Below are 26984 nucleotides of genomic sequence, written 5' to 3'. Positions count from 1 at the left end.
GCAGGGTGGGAGTAGATGGTTTTTCAGATGCAGCCACAACCACACACGATTAAGCAAAAACTTAAGGACACACCAAAGGAAAAGCACAGCTTGCCCAGGGCAGCTCCGTTCCCTCTTACAGCTCCCTGGGACCTCTGGCTTCCCCGCTCCACAGGACCAAAGTCAGTGCCCAAAACAACCGAATGTGCAAGAACTTCCCATGGCAGTGTTAGCAGATGAGGGCGAAGGGCTACCCTTTCCATTATTTAGTCACGGATACAGTCCTCCCAAGTCCTTCTGAATTTTTTTCTGGAGGAGACAAGAGGTTGGTAAGGGCTGAGCTTCAATCAAAAAAACTGCAGCGTAGCATTTAATTAGCAGATAATTTCAAGCAGTAAATTTCAAGCGATAAAATAAGGATGAAAGCATCGCTTGAGATGGAAGGAAGAGGAACTGGCTCATGGTAACTGAGAAAACATGACGAGAAATAAATCCAGAGGTGATGAGGTGTCTCCTCCGAAGCAGAAATGGAGGCTTGCAGTCGGAACAGCAGAGCTTTCCAGAACACCAACTGCAATGCACTGGGATATGAAACCCCACTGCTCCCCAAGCAGACCTTGACACATGCACTTAACTTGCCCAGGTGTTCCCATTAGCACAGCCCCCTTCTAAGTTATAGACAACGTTAATTACCAACAAAGTGTGCAAATACGCAACAACTCGAGCTGGCATCATTCCTGGAATCGCAGAATTGCAGGGGCTGGAAGCGACCTCGAAATCACTGAGTGCAACCACAGTATGGCAAGAGGCAGTGCAAAACCCAGCTTCTGCTTTCCTACAGGTTGCCTAATTGAGCTGGAATTTTGCTGTGCTCAGTCCTGCTGCCTACAAACAAACAACCCAAACATTTGGTGTCAACAGCAGTATGCATTCAGTCACTTATTCTGCAGAGTAAAGTGTTATTTTATTACTTAGCATGTTTTAAATCTGTAATTCCTGCTGGCACGATATCGAATCATAACCACAGAATCATAAAAAGGCCTGGGTTGAAAAGGACCACAATGCAGGGTTTCAACCCCTGCTATGTGCAGGTCGCCAACCAGCAGACCAGGCTGCCCAGAGCCACATCCAGCCTGGCCTTGAATGCCTGCAGGGATGGGGCATCCACATAGATGTGGGTTTTAAACCCCTGACAAAGCACTGAACATCCACTGCCAGTCAGCATTCCAATTTTTATAAATTCCTTTCAAGAAGTGATATTTTTAAAAACGGTTACACTCAAACACACTTAGTAAGGAACAGAAGAAAAGGACTTGTCCATGATTAATAGTACAATAACAATAATGATACAGAACATACTCTTGGGATACATTTATCACAAGCAAGTGCTTCTCTGAGTACTTACAGCAGAATTTGCTGTAGCTCACAAAAACATGACTTTGTGAGGATTTCTTAAAGCACTTATTTCTCTTCCTTACTCTCCAAGTTGTATTCATGACAAATAAATGTTTTTCTTTAAGAAAAGGGTTAAAACAAGAGCCATTGTGTTTTCCCATCAATCCTCGACAGCTGTCTATGAAAGACAGCACATGCAGAATATACCAACAGCAGTCCTGCTGGGAACCCTCTTGGTGTGAAATGCACAGCAAGTCAGAGATATGACCATTATGTTTTGAGATGTTGGGCAATTTCATCCAAAAATACATTTTGGTGGAAAAATGCCTGCTGGTCAAATCTGGGTCGTTACTATGGGAATAACATCATGGACTGAAACTGTATCCTGGAGTACGATCAAAGAGTTATATTTCTATTCTGGAAAATAAAAAAAAGTTTATTAATTTAAAAATAAGAACCCAGCACTAGGACAGGACACTCAGTTCCTAGTCTGCAAGCTTTATTTCCACAAACACAGGAGCAGAAAACAGCAAAAGCAGCACCTGCAACCTGGCATGGGGGAATGGGCCGTGGGCACGTGCTTCCCTTCATAGAACCACAGAATGGCTTGGGTTGGAAGGGACCTCAAGGATCATGAAGCTCCAACCCCCTGCTGCAGGCAGGGCCACCAACCTCCCATTTCATACCAGCCCAGGCTGCCCAGGGCCCCATCCAACCTGGCCTTGAACACCTCCAGGGATGGACGGGGCATCCACAGCCTCTCTGGGCAGCTGTTCCAGCACCTCACCACTCTCATAGGAAAGAACTTCCCCCTGACATCCAACCTAAATCTTCTCTCCTTCAACTTAAAACCATTTCCCCTTGGCAGCACCAACTGAAATAACGGTATAGGGAAGTTCTTCCCATTCCAAAACCCACTGCTTTCTGAAGGACAGGAATTATTTTTATTTATTTATAAGATTCCTTTCTTTTTTGCCCCCATGTTTATTATGGCAAGCTCTGAAGAAAGAAGCTGGCCCAACCCATGTGCCTACCCAAGCCATCTGCTGGGTGCAGAACCATCCCACATCCCCAAGGCTTGGTGGCCAGCTCCTCTTTACACATTCAGTTCCCTTAGTTCACACGGCCCGTGAAATAAAGCACGCAGAAGAAGGTGAATCTTTCACAGGAAGCCTCATTTTATAAGGATTGAGATGGGTTTATATGGATTGGAACGGTGTGCTCCCATTACTTCTGACATAAAAATGGAGACCGCCAGGATGACACAGCTAATTAAACAGCTACTTTTTAATAAGGCAACTGTAAAACCTGCAGATGAGCTGAGATTCCCTTAGGCTACAGAGACATAAACACTTAATTTAAGTCTGTCAGATACAGAACGACCCCAGAATTACTGAAATGACACTTCTAGCTTCAGAGATGAAACAACAGCAGTCAATCTTTCTTCTTTTTATAACATTTTCTGATGAAACAGGTTTAAAATAGCACGTCAGAAACCTTTAGAATGAAAGCGGTACCATTTACACACACTCTGGTGCTAACATTTTACTTGGGTTTTTTTTTCTTTTAATTTTCATCTTGAGTAATTTGTTACACCGTGATTACGAATGGGAGGCACACAACATCCTTCTGAAGTCCCAAAGAGTGCACAAATCTACAAACACATACACACTGCCTAGATTACAAACTGATTTTTTTTTTTCTTTGTTTCATTTTCCTTTTATTTACCTGTTTTGCAGCCAATGCAGAACCACTCGAGAACCAGCGCCGCTGCCCCATTGCACCCATTTTGCCAGACCTCCTGAATGCTGCTGTGTGTCAAACTCTTCTCTCCAAATAAACCAGCCAAAGGAAGGGTGAGCTTTTTTATAGGCAGCACACTTGTGTAGCCTCACCCTGACCGTGGAAATTTGGTTTCTGAGTATTTTGCTTGCAGCTGTAGCATGTGATAACTGCTCATCCCAGGGATCCAATGGAACAACACAAGAGGCTGTGGCCATGCTAAACCATTAACATTTTCCTCCTGTGACTGGAAAAGGGAATTCCAGGCAGATTGAACACTGGCTGAAGGTACAACAGACTGAAATCCCCTCTTTTTTCAGCAGAGCAGCCCTACTGAGAGCCTGGGAATGGTGCACACAGTTTTATACTGGGAAACAATGAGCTGGACTAGACGATCCATACGGGTCCTTTCCACTTGGGACATTCTCTGATTCCACTAAACCAACAAAGAACATCTGCTTGTGATAGAAGAAAATGAAATCTTCAGTATCCAGTCCTCCCCACATCCCACCCTACTGCAGTCGCACAGTGAAAGGAATGGGAAGCTGCAGAATTCTTCCCAACTCCTCTTCCCTGTACCACTGCCCAGCACAATGGGGATGCCTGGCTTGGAGAACCAGGACACAACTCCCTCACACTGGGTTAGCAACTGCTCACATTGCTCATCCCCTTCCTTCCCCTCCAAAAATAACAATAATAATGAACTGGGGTTCCTGCAATTCACCTGCATGAGTTTAAATTCAAAATTCTGTCCCCAGCAGCTTTTTTTTTTCCCCCCCATACGTGTAGGAAACAACTCCTGGAGGAAAGAGGATGGAAATGTTAGATCTGAAAAAGACAGAGCAGCTGAACCTCTGTGTGTCTGAGACATAACCACCAGCTTGTCCCTATTTCACACACTCTCCAATAGCAAATTACTGGGGTTGTACACACAGCACTGCAGTGATGGAACCAGGCTACGTTTATGAGCAGCTCTGCGGATGTGTCTGAGGCACATCCCTTTTTTTCCTATCACATTAGACATTCAGTACAGCAACCTGCCCTGTGGCATGCATATTTTGTGCTTATGATCTTATTTTCCAGCTGAAGCCATTAATGTACAACTTAGTGCAAGTTAGCCGACTCGTAAGACAAATCTTACCCTTATCAGAAGTAGCACCAGGGCAATTCTCAAAAGAAATCATACACTAAATTCTTCTCCCTTATACTCAAATACGTCACATACATTTCCTGCAAGGTCACCAAGTCACCGTATGGGGAAAAGAGACAGAACAATGGGGTTGTAACTCACTTCCAGGCTCCAACTGGTCTTGCACCCATTTCACTCTGTTATTTTTTTTTTTCCTGTATCATAGGAATAGGTGATGTAAAGATTTAAAACAATATTTAAAAAAGAGTTTATAAGTTTAATTACCAAGAAACGTGATGGAAACTAAACTTGGGTCAATTTCTGGATGCTTCCCATACTCGCCTCGTCACTTCTACTCTGCCATAAAAAACACTTCCCTGACAAAGCCCAACAAACACAGTCACAAGGCTTTCAAGGGACCTTTTTTCCACAGGCTGAGTAGGTCAACACAGAAGGAAAGAGAAAGCAGATCTGTGGAAGGAGAGCAAACCAAGTTATAAACATCCTCTGAAACAGAACCCTACCATGTCTGAAAATAAGGTTTCAGTCATCCCCAAAACTGCCATGAAAGCTTTGAAACTGCACGGAAGCATGCATGAAGCAGTAAGCCCAACTCCTCGCTTCTCTGGGTCTTGTGGATGCCATGCCTCGGCCAGGTTGCTGATCCAAAAGTCTTGCTGCTCTCATTGCAGATTCAACAGCAAAATGGTGCTGTCAGTGGCAATGCAGGCATGACCACAGCGGGGTTGACAGAGCTACACAAAATCCTGAGATATGTTCAAGAGTTCTGTTTTATGAAAAATCTTTGCTGTTTCACTGACTGACGTCCTGTAACTTTGTTCTCTCTCACACACACATGCAAAGAGAGCTTTGATTATTCCAAGCAGCCAACTAAAGGCATCAACTAAAAATAAAAACAGATCAGCTTAAGCATCTCCCTACAAAAAAAAAAATAAATTCCTATTCCACAGTATGCTAATTAATATAACAGAACCAATATTTTCATATCAAGATGAAGAACCATTCATTTTCAGCATTTTTCTAAAGAGCAGATCAATTTAAGATGCAATTACCACCAGCGCAATTATCTGGCAATTTGCTCACTAAATGACTTCCCAAACGCGTTACCTAGATAAGGCAGCGCCTTCTTTAAAGTGACTTTCAGCTGCAGAAAGATGAACCTGCAGGGAATGTTTTCCAAAGAATGAACATCTTGATTCTTCAACAGCAAAGCAAGACTCCCACTTCAAGGAGCATCATACAGGTACACAATACATACAGATCAGTGGGATGGGATTTTTTCCTCCTTACTGCATAAACAGCAGTCAGTATGAATACTGCGATGGAAAACACGTCCAAAGGATCTTCTTAGAGAAGGATACAACTGAAGTTCCTGACTGCATCATGCTTTCAAGCACAGGTGAAGACCTGCTAACAGGTCACTTCTGCCCTTCAGTTCTTCTGCTTTAACTACTTACTGGTTTCACACAGGTGTTTCACATGGAGCTGTGCTGGTATCTGGGCAATGTAATTAAAAGGAATTCTTCAATGATCTGGAAAAAGGATAAACAGGAAGGTGACAAAGCCCGCAGATTTCAAGTTTTGTCAAACTTAACATTTCCTGATCAGAACTGAGGAAAGATGATGCAACCCAATCATGCTCAGTGCAAGCTGGTAAAACACACAGAACACAACCTGTACACCAACCAGCCATCTCCAAACTGACCAGGTAGAAAAGAGTCACCAAGATTCTGTGATCTCACTGCCCCTGGAACAGACAGCAGAGAACTTGAGCCTCAGGAGAAAGCCTGGAAGAACCCAAGCTTTGAGCCCCCCCAAAGCAGCAGCCCTTGGCTCAGATCTGGAGACCAATTCACAGCACCCAGAGCACAGCGTAGCACTGAACATAATTATCTGCTTATCTCCGTGTAGTTTCCCAATCTCCTCTTTCTATTAATATCTAAACCCACATAAATCATGCTGACACTTAAAGCTTGCAGAGCTTCCTCCTGTTCTGCAGAGGGAAACCCTTCTCTGCTTCAACTTTAGAATGTTGTTAATGATCCATGACTTTTAACAGTTTGCGACTTTTAATTAATGCATCCTCATTCAGATATGCAAAATGCAGTACATCTACTTTTGTGGTTTCAGAAATGTAAGACAAGCTGCACCAGCTTGACCAAAACCAATCACTTATCTTTCAGTACAGAAAATTCGTAACAGTGCAGAATTACACGCTAGTTGTGACAGATGTATCTTACTTCATTTACAAACTGGTTCTTGTATAATAGGGGTAGGAAAAGCACTATTTTATAAATACAAGCAGTGTTAAATGGGATGGATCAAGATGAGCTCTTCCCAGAAAACAGGATGGGCTGACTGACCAGTATTCTCATGTCTTACCTTGTTATCACTGAAATACAGATTTACTTCCCCATTTATTTAAATAATTGTAAACTACAGACTGCCGTGATGCCTTTACCAAATAGTAATCAGATCTGCATTACAAGAAGACCCCCCTTCCAGGGATAAACAGTACTTTTCATTTTGCCCTCCAGACTGCTACAAGATGGATATTTTGGTCAACACATGAACACAAAATTTTGCTTTCCTCTGAATCGGTAGAATAGGTTTTGATTTCCAGAAGTACACCAGCTGATAGCACAGCTTAAAATAGAAGCACAGCAGTACATCCAATCCATGAAAATTAATTTAAAATAATGTATTTCTACATGCAGAGAATGCTTTAAAGCCACGCATTCCCACAGAACAGCACACACATCTGCAGTGATAAGCTGAACTACTCCATCAATACAAACTCTGCACATAAGTGATACATTCTCATAGAGTGGTCACAATTATCAGCAATAACAGACCTCGGTGGGACAGGCACTGGTGGCTCTCCAACCAAGGGATGCTGCAGTCTGGCAGACCCCTGCTCCATGCTGCATCCACTCTCATGGGGGATTTTCCTCCCACCATACAACCAGCTGCAATTTCTCTTGCTGCAACTTGTCCCTGCACTGGACAAGCCTGGCCTGATCTCCTCCACTGCTGCCCTTCAGGCACCTGAAGGCACCTTAGCCCAACCCACCTTTCCCCCACACCTCACACTTGGCATTGGCTGACACCAGGAGGTTCCCCAAGACCTTCCATGCCCTGCACAGCAGCCCTGCCCTCCCAGCCAGGCCATCTGCCAACCTGCTGAGCTTGCACTTCACCCCATCAGCCAGGTCACCCAAAGGGAGACTGCACATAAACCTACAGCTGAGTATCATCCAGCAGAAAGTGACGTATACAGAACTTTGCTCTCCTACTTGCTCAGATTAAATGAGGAACAGCTGCTGTGCAAATGCGATTTCAGCACTTGCTCTCTGATAGAGTGGCAGCAGTCATTTCATTCTGATGCCATGTGGCTGCAATGATAAGAAGATGCTATCACACAAAAGCCTGAATGATCTCTTGAAAGACCCAGCCCCCTCCAGGCATGCAGAGCATGCTAAGTTCCACTACCTGCCTTCCACAGATGTTAACTTATTTGGTAGTTTTCTTCATGACAGAATAAATAGTTTTTCTAAGGGTCCTGGCCAACATAAACAGGAAAAAGCTCTGCGTTCAAAGGTCAGGCTGTGCATGCTTTCTGTGTTTTTGATGTACAGAGGATGTTTGTAAGGATGTTTTGGATGTATACAGAGTACAAAATCGGGAGGACGTTAACTAACATCCAACTCATCTTCAGTAATCAGCAGAAATGCTTCTTGATGAATATGAAATGCTTTAAGAGCTGCAGCATTTATTTTAGCAGACCTCAATTGCCAGCATTTTGACCATTTGCCACAAGCACTCAAGAAAGACAAACTCACAAATGTCACTGCATCTCAATTCAGTAGGAGCACGAGCAGCTCAACACAGGCTTTTGCTGACAGCTGTGCAAGCCATCCCAACGTGCTGTTTCCTCTCCCTGCACTTCTGGATGTGTTAACAGGGCTCTCCACCACCACCCCCAAAAAATAGGTTTGCACAAGCCACCCAGAGGCTTCCCCTAACCACACCAACCCACCTGGAATCAATTAACTAACTGCTAGACCTGAAAGAAACACTACAAGTGCTTTTAAAATTGACCACAAAAGCTGACCATGGCAGACGGCAACTGATTTCTGTGGCCGAGTCTTTCTCAAACAGGGATAGATTGATTTCCCAGGTGAAACAGCTCGCTCTGTGGGATGCTGATAAGGCTGTCCTCCTGGTCTGTGCACTGTACTGCCATTTCATAGAATCATGGATGAATGAATGAAAAGGAGCACAGTGCTCATCCAGTTCCAACCCCCTGCTATGTGCAGGTCACCAACCACCAGACCAGGCTGCCCAGAGCCACATCCAGCCTGGCCTTGAATGCCTGCAGGGATGGGGCATCCACAGCCTCCTTGGGCAACCTGTTCCAGAGCCTCACCACCCTCTGGGTGAATTTTGCCTACACCTTTTGTCCTGAAGCACATGAGGACGTTACAGTTCATCTCTTCAGTCCAGCTTCCAGCCCCGTGACCTCCTTGCAGCCAAAGCAAGAAGGGCTCACTCTAATTTCAAACAGAGCAACAATCCGCACGTTTACGTAACTCCATTCAGTCCTTTCCCTGACATCTGTGCCTCAGCAGAACAATGAAACATAGTGGATGCAATACAGATGGCAGGCAAAGTCCTTTAAAGCACACAATTCGTATGGTTTCACGCTAAATGCGTAAGTTGGCACTAAGTCCATCACCTTAACATCCCCAAGTTTCACAAGGAATCACCCTGCAGCATGTTTCTTGGTGTCAGATGAACGCAATCCCAAAGAAGTCACTTATTATAATTTCTTTACAGTGCAACAGAGAACAGCAGTTTCACAAGACGGCCACAACCACCTTTCGTAATTCAGTCAGATGTCTAACTCAAGGTTAAATGGAGTCAACTAAACAAGAAAAAAAGAAATGAAAGGCTTGTTTGACCTTCACTTGACAGCTCTATTGCCTAACCTACATTCGCAGGAACCCAAGGAGCATCAGGCCCACCTTAGTGCTGTGTCATCTCAGAAATCAGCCAATCCCTGCCTAAAAGAAAAGACTCAGCCACCAAAAATTGGCTGTCCCATAAAAAAAAGTGGGAGAGCAGGACCCAAACCTGCCATCATAAGGCCAAGTGCCTCCTGAGGACTTTCACCACTGCTTCCCCAAATCGCCGGCTTCACACCTTCAGCCACTTGTACTGACCAGTAGAAGTGGTCCTATCAGAAAACAACATGAAGGCTTCATGGTTTTGACTGCAGAGCAACAGACAGAGAAGAGTTCTGGGAAATAACAGTGAACAAAACACAAACAACAACAACAAGCCCATAATTATCAAATCACTCAACTGTTAGGAAGGGAAATCCTGGAAGCCAAAGTGCTCTGGTCACTGGGATCACTCCATCCTCACCATGCAACTTTGGCCTCCACCAGCAGTGCCTCTGCCACATGCAGGACTGGACCTGCTATACCCAGCAACGGGCTCTCGCATCAGACTCTTAACTCTACCCACCAAATAGCTTTTGGGAGGTTGGAAGGCTGGTGTAACATAAGCAAAGAGAAAAACCTCCTCGAAGTGCTGCGTGCAGCCCTCTCTTCAACCGCCAGATCCTGGGAAAGTTCCTCATGAATAACTCCTCCATACAAACGAACACTGCTGGATTCATTTCGAAAACAAAAAACGCTTTATAAGAAAATATGCTGCTCACAATTCGGGTGTAATATCCTCAAACAACAGCGTAATGTTAAGAGTGGCATTTTGCTCACCCTAACATGAGCAGTGAAATTTCTCCTTACAAACCAGCAGCGTTCTCCAGTTTTCTTCTACTGTAGGAGACTCATTTCTTCAAGACCCAATTTTATAATAAAGACACCCACATCACTTTTAATGACTTCGTTCTATTTTTTCACTTTAATTGCTGCACCTTGAAGTCCTCGTACAGTTAGACAATACGTACAATCATATCGAGCAACGCATCACAAACTTCTGCCTCCAGCAAACCGCAGCCCCACTATGAAATGTCACCCTGTTCACTTTTAGAGCTGTCTGAACTCAGCAACACGAAAAGAAGTCCCAGCATCTCTGTCACTGCAGCCTTTGCTTCTTCCAAAACACAACGAACGAACCCAAGACAAGCTCTTCTGCTTCCCATGAAGATTCCATAGGCGCCTTGTGCTTCTGCCAAGTTCCAGTTTAATATACTGCCTCACTGCATTTTATTTGGGATTCTCTGCAACAGATGCATTTTGTTTTTAAAAATAAATAAAGTATTTTCATGTCTTTTTTCCTCCAACTTTGTGAGGCTGCAAAAATTAAGCTATTTAAATACATGATTTGGATAAGATACTTAATGGAAGGTCAGTGCTTACATTTCAGACTGGGGTCTCTGAGATCAAATGTACAACTGGAGTGCTATAAAGGGGAATTGAGGTTATAAAAATACTAACAGTAAAAAGGAAGGTACAACTCATTTTCATCCTTCCTTTCAACATGGAACCTCAGCACCGCATGAATATGCATCTTGCATTTTCTGTATATAATCACAAGTTTGTAAGGTGCCTTGGGACTTTTGAAGAAGGCATAGAATAAATGAAAATCACTTTAATTAAAAGCAAATTAAAGGGCCTCCTAATCCAAGCAGCAGCACCAAATCCACAGAGACTTTTTCAGAATATAGATCCTTGAAATTACATTGCTTATAACCCTCCCTAATTCCAGTCTCCTTCCCTCACTTCCCCCTGAAGAGGCTCTGAATCTGTAGGAGATCAGGTTTATTATGAAAATTCTGCTCTAGTTTCTAAAAAAAGGTTTTGCTCTAGTTTCTGAGTGGCCAGAAGCATCAGCATCCACATGCAGCAAATAAAAATAAAGAAATGAAAACAGGAATGTTTTTCCCAGTACAAGGAGGGGAAAAAAAAAAAAAAAAAAAAAAAAGACAGGATCTTATTTTATACTTCTTAAAAGTCATTTCAGCACTGTTTTAAAAAGATGGAGTTCACTTCCTCGAGAGAAGGCTCTTTAAATACAGCTCAAAAAACAAACCAAACAAACCATATGCTAATATGCTATCACAGCAATGGGCTCATGCTAGAAATCACAAGTTAGAGGAATGTGCAAATATAAAATAGATATCATAATGGTACTCTTCTATGCTATTCCTAGAGCTGGAAGGCATTAGCCATTAAGCAGAACCATAAAATCACCAAGGGTGGAAAAGTCCTCCAAGATCCAACCATCCACCTATCACCAATATTTCCCACTAAATCACGTCCCTGTTCCTGCTGGCAGCACTATTTCTGACACAAGCTTTCTGGGCACACTGCTGGCTCACGTTCAGCCAAGCACTGACCAACGACCACTGGTGTGTTTCCTCTACACAGTCTTCCACCCACTCTGCCCCAAGGCTGTAGCATTACCTGGGGTTGTTGTAGCCAAAGTGCTTCTTCCGTGCTGTATTGTATTTCTGGCACAGAAATTGAAGTCACCCGTGGGAAACAGGGCTGGCGATCGTGCAACTTCTGCCAGCTGCTCCTAGAACTCATCTGACTCTTCATCCTGGTTAGGCAGTCTATAACAGACCCCTACCAGGACGTCTGGTCCTCCCCCAATCCTTACCCACAGAAAGTCAACATTATCATCCCCAGCTACAAGCTCAATAGCATCAAAACACTCTCTAACACAGAGAGCCACACCACCGCTCCTCCTTCCTTTCCTGTCCCTTCTGAGGAGCTCATTGCCATCCACTGCAGCACTCCAGCCATGGGAGCAACCCACCATGTTTCTATAATGACAACTAATTCATAGTTTGCCTGCTGCAAAATGGCCTCCAGCTCCTCCTGTTTATTGCCCAAGCTGTGTGCGTTGGCGTAGATGCACTTCAGCTGAGCCCCCTGCCTCACCCCAACCCCATCATCATTCCCCTAGGCTCATCTCTAGCAGGCCTGGTTTTATCCCCTTCACACCTCATATCTAGTTTAAAGCCCTCTCCACGAGCCCTGCCAGCTCCTGGGCTTGGATCTGTTTCCCCTCTGAGACAGGTGAGACCCATCAGCAGCCATCAGGCCAGGTGCCAAGTTAACTGCCCCATGGTAAAAAAAAAAAACAAAAACCCAAACTCTTGCAATTGCACCAGCCTCTCAGCCACGTGCTTATGAGATGGGTTTTCCCAATCCTAACCTTCCCAGGTCCCTGGCTCACCTCTACTTCTTCTGATGAATAAAAGAACAAATTTACAAATGCAACTGAAAAGGAAATCTAAAATCGGTAATATTATCTTCATTCCCATCTGAAAGGCATTTTACACATATTTATGTCATTAAGCTACTAAGTGCCTCCATTAAGAGAAAAGTATAAATACATACCAACCTTACCAAAAAAATCTAAGAACTAATGAAGAGGAACAAAAAAAAAAAAAAAAAAAAAAAAAGGAAGTGGGCAAAATGCCTAGAGAAACACTGCTTTGATACTGACACATGGGAATAAATGGCAGAGATATTCAGCTAACCCTTTTCAATCAAAACATCTCCCATCTCATGTGCAAATTTCAACAGCTGAGAAAGCATCCTACTCAATCTCCCCAACCTGGTGTCAGCATGTTTTATGTAAATAGCAGCTACCAAGGGGGGTGTGTTTGAGGCAAACACTTTCGGGTTCCACTTTGTAAGTTTGGGGTTTGCCCCAATTGGAGGAAAAATGGGAATGCTGAGGATCACAACAGGAGGCAGACACAGAGGGCAGAGGACATTTCCTGTATTTTTTTTTAAACAGAGCAAAAGATTTACTTGCTATCGAAGAGTTTTAAGCAGTTATTTAGGAAATGAACAGGAGGGAGGCTTGATGACTAAGCCCCGCATCAATATGCAGCAATGTATGTCTCGAAAACAGCTTTGTCCAGAAATAACGCTAGCGTCTGAGAACAGAATGGATTGCTACGACCATGATAACGTCCCCGTGGGGCATCCAGAGAAGTGCCAAATGCAGCACTAAGCTGCACAAGAGCACGCTCTCAAACAGGGCAATCAATGAGAAACAACCAGCAGAAGCCCTAGGTTTGGGTTATTGAGCATCACCAGCTCTGGGTGCTCCGGGGGCAGGACGGGTGGCACCTCGGACCACTGCCCAGGGAAAGGGCAGCTCCTGCACAGCCATCCCTGCTTCTACAGGCACGCAGCTCCCCAGCATGTGTTCCACACTGACTCGGCAATAAGGCTATTATTCTTATTCTTCAGTTTCTCTACTTTTGTCTTTGCGTGGCATCCTTAAGACGTGACCACCAGCTGTGATGTGGCCATCTGAAGCAGCGTACGGCCACAGGGGATCTGCTTTCCCAAGCTATGCTGAAAGGAAGCCCAGCTCACAGCACTGGGAAAACAAGCATGCAGCATGTAAATGAACACAAAAAGCATGACAAACAAATGTCCGAGACCAAATGTGAACAAGGAGGCTTGAAGAGTACTGGGAAATAAGATGGTGCTTCCAGATTTCACACTGGGGTTCAGGCAATGCGATTCATTTTCCGGGTTCACCAACTCCTTTTTTATTTTTTAATTTATTTTTACTCCATAGATTTATTAAACCACCAAGTGCTTCACAGGGTACACACACGAGCTTCAGTTTGGACAGAAAACAAGAGAGAACCACCTCAACCACCCCGCACCACACCACACCGCTTGTGTTGGCACTGCTCTTTGCTATAAACCAGCCCAAGAAGCCACCCAGGTTACAAAGAAGGACAATACGAAAGCAGGATCCTTCCAGAAGGAAGCACTTCCCTGATGTGACTCACAGCCCAGAAAAAAACATTATACATCATCAGTGAGTGGCAGCTCAGGGGCATCCATCAGCAGCTGGGGCTGGGCAGAAACCTATTCACAAACTTACGCTGGAAGATGACATCCGTAGAAACACAGCATTCTTCATTCAAAATGACAGAACAGGAATACTCTTCGTTCATTTACTTCAGCCTTTGTTTGCCTTCTCTATTTAGTTTATAACTTTTCCTGTCCAAAAACTCCTTCACATAACAGCTTCCTGGAGGCAAAAGCAAAGACAAACAGACTGGACTCGTCTGCGGGAAGCAAATCCCCAGCTGAGCTGTGCAAACACAGCCTCCGCTCACAGGTCCTGCAGTCACCTGCAAGCGGTGCTCAGGTGGATGCTGAATCATTGCTGCAGAGCACAGCAGTTATTGGCAGTGGCAGAAACCCCTATGCTAACAGAGACCCATCCCAAAGCACTGCTGCTCCTGGAAGCAGAGCCGCGCTGCCAGATCGCTGATAGGAGTTAACAACTTACTTCCTTCCATTCCCTCTTCCACCGCCCATTTAATTCCACTCTACTTCACCAACTTGACAAATTGCACTAAATATTGTCTAAAGAACACGTTTGTTCCACTAGAGTGCCTCAGAAACACTACTCCAAACGCGACAGCACAAGCCAAGGGATGATTATTTCTATTTTTCTTCTCCTCTGAAATCCAGATAAGTACTACAGTGCAATGGAGACAGCTGCAGAGCTCCTGTTGCTGAGGCACTGCGTTTTATCAGAACAGGATGCTCACAATCGCACACCTCAGCAGCAGGGAACATTTAAATATCACCTTTATCTTCATTTTAGCAGAGCTTTTTAGAAATTCCAACGTCAATAATTAAGATTCAAATAATAACGAGTGGATAGCTGCACTGACAACATCACAGCCCAGGAGATAAGGCTTTTCCCCTACTAGATTGCCACTTTTCATTATAACTGAGCCTTGACATTAAGCTAACCTACGGCCTTTTTTCCATTTGAGTTTAAGAACAAACGCATTGAGAGCAGTTTCTCTGCCTTAGGACAGAAACTTCCAACTTCAGGTGCTGCCCCGGCAGGAGAGGACCTTCCCTTGGAGGCCCTGTGCACCCACCTCAGAGCTGCAGGAATGCTGCAAAGAGCAGAAGATGGTTTCATGCTTCTTTTCTGTCACACTGGGGGAGTAAATAAAAGCTATTGCCCTCAGGGAGCATTTCATGTTTGCATTTATACAAAGCTTCCTTGGCTCTGGGCAGCCTGGTCTGGTGGTTGGCGACCCTGCACGTAGCAGGGGGCTTGAAACTAAATGATGTTTGTGGTCCTTTTCAATCCAGGCCATTCTATGATTCTATGATTTAAACATGCTGGATAAGTTCCGTAGAGACCTGACCTTTTTGCTTGGCTGCTGTCATCCCAAGGCCTTCTTGCAGAAGCTCAGAACTGCTATTTGCTTCACACAGGCAATGAAAAACAAAGACTGGTATACATTTCAGTTATTTGAGTTCTCCTTCCATACAGTTATCCAAACAGGAACAGCGAACGCTGTTCCTCCTTAAGTATTACGAGCAGTTCCAGAAGCAGGTCAGATGTTCGTGTTTGAAGCTTGGACAAACAAGTAGAAATCCAGATGCAAAACAAAAACTACCGGTGGGAGAGCAAAATGAAAATAGATAAACCTCCTTTCAACAATAAGAGATTGCATATGGAGCCTCGCTGCTTTGCAAACTTTGAGGATGGAGTTAAACAGCTCCAAGCCAAAACACACAAGAAACACACACGTGGGACCTCCAGGATTTGCTCATTGCTGAGCACAATGATGGGTACTCTGACTCATCCAGAGTCCCATAGCTTTCAGTGTGTACATTATACACATTTCATCAGAGTGAAATCTGAAACAGGACTGCTTTTTTTTTTGTTTGTTTGATTGTTTAAGTCAAGAGGCCTTATAATTGCATGGCTCTCTAAAGCTTTTATGGACACACCAACGTATGAGTGAATACATCAAATGCATCAGATGTTTCCGAACTTTACTTATTCTTGGAGGGTGGGGGTTTGAGATGACAGATTAGGAGATTCTGCACAGGCTTTCCTGCTCCTCGTTTCCTTCACTCCTTAAGCATCAGACCAATACATCCAACCACTGGCAGAAGCCATCTACCCCAACCGAACCACCGTGGTGAAAAGAGAAAAACCCTCAGAACAACACTCCAGGGGCTCCAAACTGAAAGGATGATGCAATGAGGACAATTAGCAAGTGAAAAACCCCCCTAACCGTTACAATTTTTATGTCCTTTTGAGATGTTACACAAATCATCCGAGTCCCTTTTCTGATGGCAGTAAGTACACCTGCGCATTTAACAAAGCGCAGCAGCAGAGAGTTTGCTTTCTCTCTCTCTCTTTCTTTCTGCACTTACTGTCGAGGCCAGGACCTTTCTGCAGCTCTCGTGCAAAGCCTATGCTTGCCAACAAGATTGCTTCAGCTACGTGGCAAATTATGCATACAACCATGAGAAAGGATGTCGTCATTTCCTATGTGACAGCCATCCTTGTCCTTCTGGCACTCGAGCTATGCACACATACCTCTGTTACCACACTTTGTGCTTCACTCAAAACTGAAGAAAGCCCCTGCACAAGCTGACCCCACGGGGCTGCAACACCAACAGCAAGGTAGCAGGAAACAACACGTACAAAATATTCATCTTTTATACATATACAGAATAATTCCATATAGTATTACCCAAGGGTGGAAGGAGAAGCAGTCTGGATGCAATTCCCTGGACCACACTGTAGTCCCACTGCAACCTGAAATCCTCATTCAGATGCAAGTGAAAGATTTGAAACTGGTTCTAAAAAGCTTTATCTTATCTGGTCAAAACTCCTGGGCTGACATCAGGACACTCTGAAGGAAGTATATAATCTAACGCCATACTCCTGTAATGCTGCTTATTTGCAGAACTTATTTTCCTTTCTCACTTTCTGTTTTACCTTCTGGCAGGACATTAAATCAACATTAGTTGCTTTGATCTGTGTTGGGAACTAAGCTCTCCTTTGGAATTTTCCTTTCCTGCTCAGGATATCAGGTCAGAAATAGTAAAAGCTCTTTCCAAAATAAAATCCAGTGCTGAAGTCCCAGAGGGCCAACACCAATATCCCTCCCCATTGTCCTGACTTGGTGTGCTTGGAAACAAAGCACACAAATGATTCTGGCACTCAGGAAACTTTATAAACAGGCAGTGCCTCGCATGTCCATCCCTACTGCAGGAAGACACAACAGCAAAACCTCTTCCATACCTGCTTGCACACCTTGCAAAACAAGCAGACCAAAACCAACCGTAGCTGCCAGGCAATGCAGCAGGAAAAGGGGCTGTGGGGATTCAGTACAGAGAAATGTCTTGTTTGGGGTCCAGCACTTCTGGGAAATCGCTGCCACAAACACCACCCTTGCTCAATCACTTTGCTTAGCCATAATTAAACAGGCGGAAGGAAGGAAGGAAGGAAGGAAGGAAGGAAGGAAGGAAGGAAGGAAGGAAGGAAGGAAGGAAGGAAGGAAGGAAGGAAGGAAGGAAGGAAGGAAGGAAGGAAGGAAGAAAGAAAAACCTTTTAAAATCCCACTGGTTACCATCTCAATAAGCAGCAAACAAACTTTATTGCAAGCAACGACCGCCATTTACAATCCTGGCACATCAGACTGAATTAGATTATGTATTTACCACAAATTAAATCATTTTAACGACAGAGTATTTCACAAATTCGTATTACCAAACAACACGTGTTGCAATTAACACACTTTCAGTATTTAAAAACTGATCAAAGAACAGATATGTGATGCAAATGTTTGCATGTCTCCAAGGAAACCCAAAAATCTAGAAAACTCAATGGGAAAAAGAACCTGCGGGCTTTATCAGATTTCCATGAGATTTCTTAAGCAGAGCTGAAGATTACAGAAATACCTCTGTGGTCTCTGAGTTTTGTTTCCATCTGAAAAAGATCAGAACCTATTAAACACTTTGGTAAGTACATCAGCTACCGTCCAACTGGGCAATCTGATAAGTACTCAATGTAGCTGTCAGCCACCTTGCCTTTGGCAGGAGGTGGAACTCGGTGATCCTTGAGGCCATTCCAACCCCTGTGATATTTCTGACTTCTCATTTTACATATCAAAACTGGCCCAAAAAGTTCCCTTTCCTTTCTACTTGTGGTCACGATTGTATTTTGAGACTGCATTGATATTCATAGAATGGCTTGGGTTGGAAGGGACCTCAAGGATCATGAAGCTCCAACTCCCTTGCTGCAGGCAGGGCCACCAACTTCCATATCTAATACTAAACCAGGCATCCAACCATATACAATACAGTATTAAAAAAAATAAAATAAAATGACAGCTACTTCAGAGAAAGCATTGTTTCTTCCCGACCTAATGAGTCTTTAAAGAATAAATAATAATTAAAAAAAGTCACTTGCTGTTGGATACATATAAAGGACAGCCATAAGGCAAGAACAGTGCTGAGCTGCTGTCACCTGCCCATGGCACAGGGCAGAGGGGACATCCCTGCGCTGCTGCCTGGCTGCAGCAGGAGGAAGCAAAGCACGGCCACGCATGGTCACTTCCCTCCAGCTTTGTTGTTTCTGTCCCAGAGGAAGATCTCAGGCTCCCTGCACACAGCCTGCTGCCAGCCCCCTGCATGGTGCCCTGAATAGCCCCAGTGTCAGGAGCTGTGTGAACAACGGGGTTTTGTGGTCCTGTGCTCGGGGCTGAGCACCAGCCTGCTGCACGGCCACAGATGTGCTTCCGTCATCTCTGCTTTAACCTACTCAAGTAAACACAACAGTCCTTGAACAATTCATCTTTCTTTGCTCTTGCTTGCACTCCTCACCAACCTGCAGTAGCAACCATCGCAGCCACGGAGAGCCCAAAGCAAAGCACCAGCACGGAACGTTTTGCATTTACATTTGCAAGGTGGTCTCTGGATTCAGATCTTTCAATGCCAAGTGCTGAACCAGGAAGGCCCGCCAGCCACTTCCACTGCAGTGGTTTTTTCCCCAGCTGTTTTTATGAAGCCGTGTGATGCTGGCCCAGCACTGAGGCCTTAAACTGCTGCAGGAGGAAGCAGCGATTCCACAGGGCCTGTGCACAAGGATGTCAGAACAGAACGTATTCCCCCAAGGCTGGGGGGAAAGGAAAAGCACAGATACAAATAGAACATATAAAATACACATTAACCAACATTCAGAGTTGACTAGATGCAAGCAAATAAGTGGATAAATAAATGGGCCCAGGGCAGCAGTCCACTGCAGGTGTCTGCTTTTCCCTGCTCGAGTCTCTATGAAGAGTAAAGAGAGAGCTCAGGGAAGCCAGCTTGTTGGGTGATGGGTACAATGCTGGGTGGTGCACATACCAAAGTTTATACACTGGGAAATACAAGCTCTTAAAATTCCAGTCGTACTAAAATAGCAACAGAACTACATTCCTGGAGGCTTTATTTTTGCAGCATTCACAAACAATTTGCCTTTGAAAACACATGAATACATGAAATTAATCTTGGGAAAGCACAGTTATCGAGCAGAGCATCGAATGCTGATGAATGCTTTAGCAGGAGCACTGAGATATAGGAGTGAGAACCTTTCTCCAACCACGTTTCCATCCTGTTCATGGCAGAAGCAGCACCCTCAGAACACAACCAGTGCAACTCATGCTTCTCGTAAGGGAAGCAAGAGCTCTGCATGCATAAACATAAACACAAGCCAAACAGAGCAGGGCCCTCTGTAGTGAGGCCGAAGCACAGCTCCCCCCGTCCCACCAGCAGCCGGGCTGGAACAGAACACAATGCACACTCACACTGGGTACAACACAAAGCCTGCTTTGAAGAAGAGCTTCATTCTGCTTATGAGGATCACCTCACTACTGGGAGGAAGGCTGAATATCATAGAATTGTAGAGTCACAGAATGACCTGGGCTGGAAGAGAAATTAATGATCACCCAGTTCCAACGCCCCTGCCGTGGGCTGGCTGCTCCTCTAGCTCAGGCTGCCCAGGGCCACATCCATGCCATGGGCACCTCCAGGGATGGGGCACCCACAGCTCTGGGCAGCAGTGCCAGGCTCTCAGATATCCTTGCTCAAGCTTGGGCTCCAGCTCCGTGGATGCAAAACCCTTTGATTCAGTGCCTATTCTGCACCAAGCTTCAATGTGTCCACTGCTTCAGAAGAGACCACATGAGCCTAATCCTTAAGGCAAGATGCATCCCAGAATAGGTGCATCATTCCTTGACGATGAGCCTTTCAGTTTGGAGGTTTTCATATTTTTGTTTTAAATAAAGTACAGTAAAAACATTTCTCCTAATGGTGGCTTTATAAAAGGAATGTTTTCAAGCTGATCCCACCAAAATTTTCCTAACATATCCATCATCACATGATGCCAGTCTGCCTGCCCACTGTTACCAAGCCTCTATTCCTTGGCCATATGAAAACACTGCTCCAGAAACCAATGCTGTTTTGTGTCATACAGCCCAAGTACTTGAAAGCCACTTGAGCTGTGCCAGGCCCCAACTTTCTGCTTGCCACGACGTCCCCATCATCAGCCATACAATCACACAGCTGCCCTCTGCAGACAGCTGTATGGATTTGACACCCAACGTGCAAGCCTGGGGGTGCCAACAAGGCACAGCTTCTCACTTGTGTGCTGGATGCCTGTGTTGTAGGAGAAACAACTATCACACCTCTGACTCATTGACTTGGGATCAGTATCTTACAAGCAGCTTAGGGGAAAAAATAAAAATAAAAAAAAATCAAACCTGGTGGATCCATTCAGCACAAGATGAGATGCAAGGAGTTGAGGGCAACAAGACAGGTATGGCACAGCTCTGCTGGAGAGCCCCATTCAGCAGTAGGCTGAGTGAATAACTCCAGATCCACCAACTTCCCTGCCTGTGAGCCATACCACAGAATCACAGAATGGCCTGGGTTTCAAAGGCCCACAATGCTCATCCAGTTCCAACCCCCTGCTATGTGCAGGGTCACCAACCAGCAGCCCAGGCTGCCCAGAGCCACATCCAGCCTGGCCTTGAATGCCTGCAGGGACGGGGCATCCACAACTGCCTTGGGCAACCATTGCCAGAGAGGTTCAGAGGAGCCAAAAACAGGATAGCTACTGGAGTGTGCAATGGCACAGGCTAACATGTGGTAAGCAAAGCTGCAGCAGAACAGGCTGGAAGCACTGGACAAGGAGATGATGTTCTGTAGAAGGCCATTAAACTCAGCATTTAAATACAGGTAGGAAGGCAAAAGAAAGCCTAACATCCCTGTGAAAAACGGCACGGAGCTGTGACTGCACTCCTGGCACCAAAGCTGATCAAACACTGTTTTTTCCCCCGCTCCCCTTCAGGTGGGATGCTCTGTGTGCTGCAGGATGGCCCCTCACACAGCAGGCCTGCCCCTGATGCTGGCACCTCTGGGGCAGAGCAGTTCCTCCTGGTAGAGGACAGACACAGCAGGTCACAGGAGCAGTGGTTTCCTATTTAGACACAGGGACAATTCAGGGTCCTGCCTTGCCGCAACAAGCAAATGCACCCTCTCAAAAAGAGTGGTGCAGCCCTGGAACTGCTCCCAGAGCTGTGCTGCCCATCCCTGGGGGTGCCTATGGTCACGGCTGGGCCCTGGGCAGCCTGAGCTGGGGGAAGGGAGGCTGTAAGGTCCTTTCCAACGTATGCCATTCTTCTATGATTAGATGAAAGAGCAGAATTTTCTCTTGCTCTGCTACTGCTGGAAGAGCCAGTGCCACGTGCCTTTCATCTCATATCACAAGCAGAATAATTCCCACTACAAAAAAATTACAGCCCTCCCACTAGAGGGAATTTCCTAATATAATCTTCTCTCTGCTTTCAGCATTTCATAACCAGCTGCTTTAAGTCCCATTTAAATATGAGTGCTCTGAGCAAAACCATTCTCAAAAAACCCGCTGAGCACCTGAGAGCACCGGCAGCACCGCACAGCATCCCTGCACTGCTCCTCCTGAGCCCCCACCTCTGCTCTAGGAGGACCAGGAGGTCTCTGCACCATCAACAGGGGGGGACAGCCAGGAAAACACCACCTGCACCTGAACAGGACACAGAAAATGGAACAGCTTCCAAAGAGGTGCTGCTCTTACAAGCAGCTCTGAGTCCTGTAACAGTGATATAGATGGGGGTCACAGCAGCTAACAGCAACTTGGAACAGGTTGCCCAAGGAGGTTGTGGATGCCCCATCCCTGCAGGCATTCAAGGCCAGGCTGGATGTGGCTCTGGGCAGCCTGGTCTGCTGGTTGGGGACCCTGCACATAGCAGGGGGTTGAAATGGATGAGCACTGTGGTCCTTTTCAACCCGGGCCATTCTGTGATTTTACTATGATGCTTGCATGTTGTATCACTGGAAAAAAAGAAAAGAAAAATAACACAAAAACAGCAACAAAACAACACACCATATAGAAGGGTTTTGAGTACATGGGGAAAGGAGTTCATTCCTGCAGGTGTGAAAGAGACTGGGAGATGAAGGCGGAATGAGTAGCGAAGTGTTCATAAAGAACTAAGCACAGCATCTGAGTGCCAGGAGCTGCATTTCCAGGATTAATCCCCCCAGCAGCAACGTGGGGGCCAGGAGGAGCTGTGAGTAGCCATGGCTCCCATCTGAGACCAGGCAGCACACTGTGATTGAAAAGCAATTGGGGGCAGCGAGCAAAGCAGTTTAACCTGAAATTAATGAGCTTTTGACAACTGCAAACAAAACACTAATGTGGGTCCATTTACACTAATCCCAGTATTTAACAGGGAAAGCATATATCACTTTAACTTGGTTACACAAAGGCTTTCCTTCTGCTGTATGAAAGCTGTTTTGCCACCATCCAGCTCTCAGCAGCAAACTTTGCCCAACTGTACCAAATGAGCAGAACGTATCACAGCAGATGCGTGAATGCTGTTGAATGATCAAATATTTAAGCAACCTTGTACAGTATAATGAAATACATTCATGGAACGCAGATCTAAATGACAGAACTCGGAGGTGTGCAAGATACCTGGATGCTCAATGCCATGTCCATGCAGTGCTCACTGCCTGCTGAAATCCAAGAGCCCAGGGGAGCAGAGCTGCAGTGCCAGCTGCAACTATGGGACAGAACCATTAGTGAAAAGTTGGTTGATAAGGGAAATGCCCCTCTGAGGAACTATTTAAAATGCACCCCATGAATGAGTGAAGCTAAGTAACTACAGCCCTCTGCTAAGCCCCACGTATGGGAGCCTCAAGAAGCACAACAATTAAAACTCATTTGTATCAAAAGAATGAGATTATCATGATAGTGTAGTTGTACGTTTCTGTCTCAGTTATGCTTCAGTGACTCTTACAGCAAGGAAATTTAGGATGAAACCTCTTAATTCCTGGGTGAATTTTGCACCTCACCCTGCCTGCAACTGATTTGCAGCTTTGTTTTATGCTTTTCCCTGCTGAAATCTCCTCCACTGACAATTATTACTCTACATTCCAAAAAAGAAAATCTATTGTAATGCGAATCAAAAAAGGTTTGAGTTGGAAAGGACCTCTGAAAGCCATCTGGTTCCACTCCCTGCAACGAGTGGGGACACCCACAGCTCCATCAGGTGCTCAGAGCTCATCCCCTGACCTTGGGGTCTGTAGGGATGGGTACCACCACCTCTCTGGGCAGCCTGTGCCAGTGCCTCACTGCCATTATTACCAACAACTTTTTCCTTACATCTGTTCTAAACCTCCCCTCTTTTAGTCTGAAACCATTTCCCCTTGTCCTATCAGTTTCAAGGACTGAACGTTTTTTTACAGCTGGCATAAAGGGGACAGTGAAATCCACAGCTGAGTCATGCCAACACTTCCCTGCAACAATAAACTTCCACTGCAAGCAGTAACTTACCCCAATAAATTTACTTCCAGTTTTGTTCTTCCCCTTTGCCAGAAGTCACCACTGATACCAGATCTGCGACTGCTGCACACCAAGCCCGAGGTCTGTGCCCAGATCCTTTCACTTTGCTGCTTCAGCAGTGGGTCAACAGCGGACAAAGGCAAAAGGGCATTTTTAGGGCACTGCTGCATCCCCCGATAGCACACAAAGCTTTGCCTCTCTGGCACAAAACACACAAAACCAGCCCCAAATCAGGCACTGCACACAGAGCTCTCCCACTGGAGGTAATCAGTTGGAGGCTCCCTGTGAAAGCAAAATCTCAGCACGCTGCAATTCCAATCACAGTCCAAAGGCATCCCCTTCTCCTATCAGCAAGGCAATCTCCCACTCATTCTTCCAGTCCCTGGAGGCATCCATCCTCCGCAGACATCAACACAACACGTTTTGGCAGCCAAAAGGATTCATCAATGGAATTATTACACCTGCAGAAAGTAAATGGAAGTGGAAAGCACAATACTGCTCACATATATTAAAAATATGCCCCACACTTAGAAAACAAATCCTGGACAAATGCTTCAGTAAACTGCTGGTGCAGTTTCTCCTAATCTCTGCCTCAGCAGCATCTAACTGCAGCTCTGACTCACACAATTCTTCCAATCTGTTGTATGCATTTATTTAAAAGATATTTACAGCTTAGCAAAGAGTTTGGAATAAATATGGCCTCTTTAAAAATAATAACAACCCCCATAGGATTTGACACTAGAATAAAATAGTTATTGGACAGGACAAAGACTACACGTGGATGGAGCGTTTGCAGGGCACGGGCAGTGAGCTAAATGCAAGAGTGCTGCGAGCAGAGCTGCAGAGAGCCTGCAGGCAGCAGCCGGGTGGCCACAGCCACTTCTCCTTCCGCTGGAATTCTGCTGCATCACATCAGCCACAGCCACATCTGAATCACTCCCTAGGACCGTGCTGAGCCCATTCAGCGAGCATCGCAGGCAGATACTCAGAAACTCAGCTCCACGCAGAACAGGCCCATTAGAACTCTTTAATAATGCATGAGTTCAATTTATGACGCGTTCAATTGCGGGGCACCACGTTACATTTCAGATTAGTTTTCCTTAATACTGAGTCCAGAGAGCAGTAAAATAAAACCAGGTGCCAAAACCAGTGGTGATGTTGGGAGCTGCCTCTGACCCACGCTTGGGCAGCAAGAGCTGGGTCTGCTGCAGAGCCCCACACACTGCTCAGGCAGCAACTTGCAAGCAGGTGCTTCTCTGACACACAGCCCAGCATCCAGAGCAGGGCCAGGCCTTGCGGTCAGCCCTGAACTCATCACGACAATTACAACACCCACCTTCTGTTCTAATTTCTTTCCCATCTCCCCATCTGCTCCAAGCACGTCACTCTTGTAACCCTGACAGAGCTCCCAAGGGCCCTTTGCTCTTATTAATAAAATCAAACGTGTACCAGGACACGGCACAGTCTCCTCTCCAGGACCATCAGTAATGATGCATCCCAGCACATCCCATACAACTTCCAGCTGCAGGATCTCCAGCTGATGTTAAACCCGCCCTGAAGATTATTTTGGAAACAGTGCTTGACATGCTATACACGACAAGCAAAAGGTTTACAAAACAACAGGAACATTCAAAGGGGATGCAGCCAAAACCCTCCCATACTTCAAGGTGTTGAACAGCTGCCCTGCACAACAACTTAAAGGAGGAAGGCTGCTGAGCCACACAGCAGCCTGAGAACTGCTGTGCCTGCCCTAACAGCAGTGCAGCCACCAAGACTGGCCTGCAGCTGTGGTGCACAGCTGTGCAACCAACCTGAAGCACTGCTTGTCCATCTCATGAGAAAGCACACGCACTGTGAGGCAGCTGTCTTGCAATCAACAGCAGTGGTTTAATGAGTGCAGCTCTCACTGCAACGATGCTCAGACCACCCTGTAAGAAAGACAGTGAGAAAATACAAACTCTCCCAACCCAATTCTCTCTTGCTTAAGGCAGACAAATGTATCGTATGGAAAAGTGGAAAAGAAAATGAAATACTGAAGCAAACAAGGACCCAAACGTGCTAAAATAACACCTGTGCTCCACAGGCTCGGGATAGATTACAATAATCTAAACATCACAGTCGTGCTGATTGAGGTATATAAAGATCTCTGGTTCTGTTAAAGGTGCCTAGGAAGCTTTTAAAGAAGCTTTTAAACAAGGAGCTCAGTGCTTATTTCTTGGTAAAACACACTACATGCATTTACTGATACAGCATCTGTTACCCAAAGCGCAGCCAGCACAGATGGCCGGTGCAACACAGCGCAGCACCTGTGCCGTTCCTCTATTTGCAGGCGAAGACAAAGCAAACTGGAGGAATCAGGTGGCACACCCATGGCCCCCAGCAGCACAAGGAGCCCCAGGTCAGCCCCAGCAGGAACAGCGACCCCAAGGCCATAGCGATACAAACCATACTAGGGAGCTCCCAGTGACCCACGTGGAGATCTACCCAAGACGACACCGTGAGCCTCCAGCCGAACGTCACTCATTTCCATCCAACTTCATCTCCGCATTCACGTTTACAGGTCCCTCAAGCACATCGTGCCCATGCAAATAACAACATTTCCCACTACAGAGAAATCTCAATCCTCAGCCCTTATCTCTGCTTCCTGCAGAAGCCAGCCGGGCCATCGCTTTTGGCATCACCCCATTACCACTGTCACACGGGGAGAAGACAGGAGGGGAGAGGAGGGGAGAGGAGAAGAACACACTCGGAGCCATCTGCTCCCCGCCAGCCCTTTCCGAAGCAGCGCAGCACATCTCCTCACCGCAGACGGTCAGAAGTTGTCCACGCGTTATCGCTGAGCTCCGGCATTATTTTTTTCCCCCCGTTTTAAGCAAAACCGCAAGCGTGGCGGGGGGTTACCACCAAGGGCTTAGATTGGGATGCAAAAGACGAGCACGTTTCCCCGAAACCCCGTGTC

General features: G+C 45.6%; 1 protein-coding gene across 7 annotated transcripts in view; it reads right to left on the bottom strand.

Moving 5' to 3' along the window:
* PTPRE (protein tyrosine phosphatase receptor type E) overlaps positions 1-26984 on the bottom strand; it is a 77819-nt gene that overhangs the window by 50424 nt on the left and 411 nt on the right. The window contains exon 2 of one of the 7 annotated variants that reach the window (XM_090145659.1): positions 5764-5838. The exons of 4 other annotated variants lie outside the window; for them this stretch is intronic. Coding sequence is in view for 1 of the 3 variants with exons in the window: in XM_090145656.1 (XP_090001782.1) it covers positions 26829-26875 (47 nt within the window). In the remaining 2 variants the exon portion in view is untranslated. Of the gene's footprint in view, positions 1-5763; positions 5839-11742; positions 12693-26828; positions 26959-26984 lie in introns of those variants that run through there. 2 more of the 7 variants (XM_090145656.1, XM_090145661.1) reach the window with 2 other exon arrangements.

The sequence above is a fragment of the Phasianus colchicus genome, chromosome 8 (assembly GCF_987193195.1).
Source record: "Phasianus colchicus chromosome 8, bPhaCol1.hap1.1, whole genome shotgun sequence".
Classification (NCBI taxonomy): domain Eukaryota; kingdom Metazoa; phylum Chordata; class Aves; order Galliformes; family Phasianidae; genus Phasianus; species Phasianus colchicus.
Note: the sequence above shows the minus strand (reverse complement) of the source record. Positions and strands in the feature narration are given on the sequence as shown.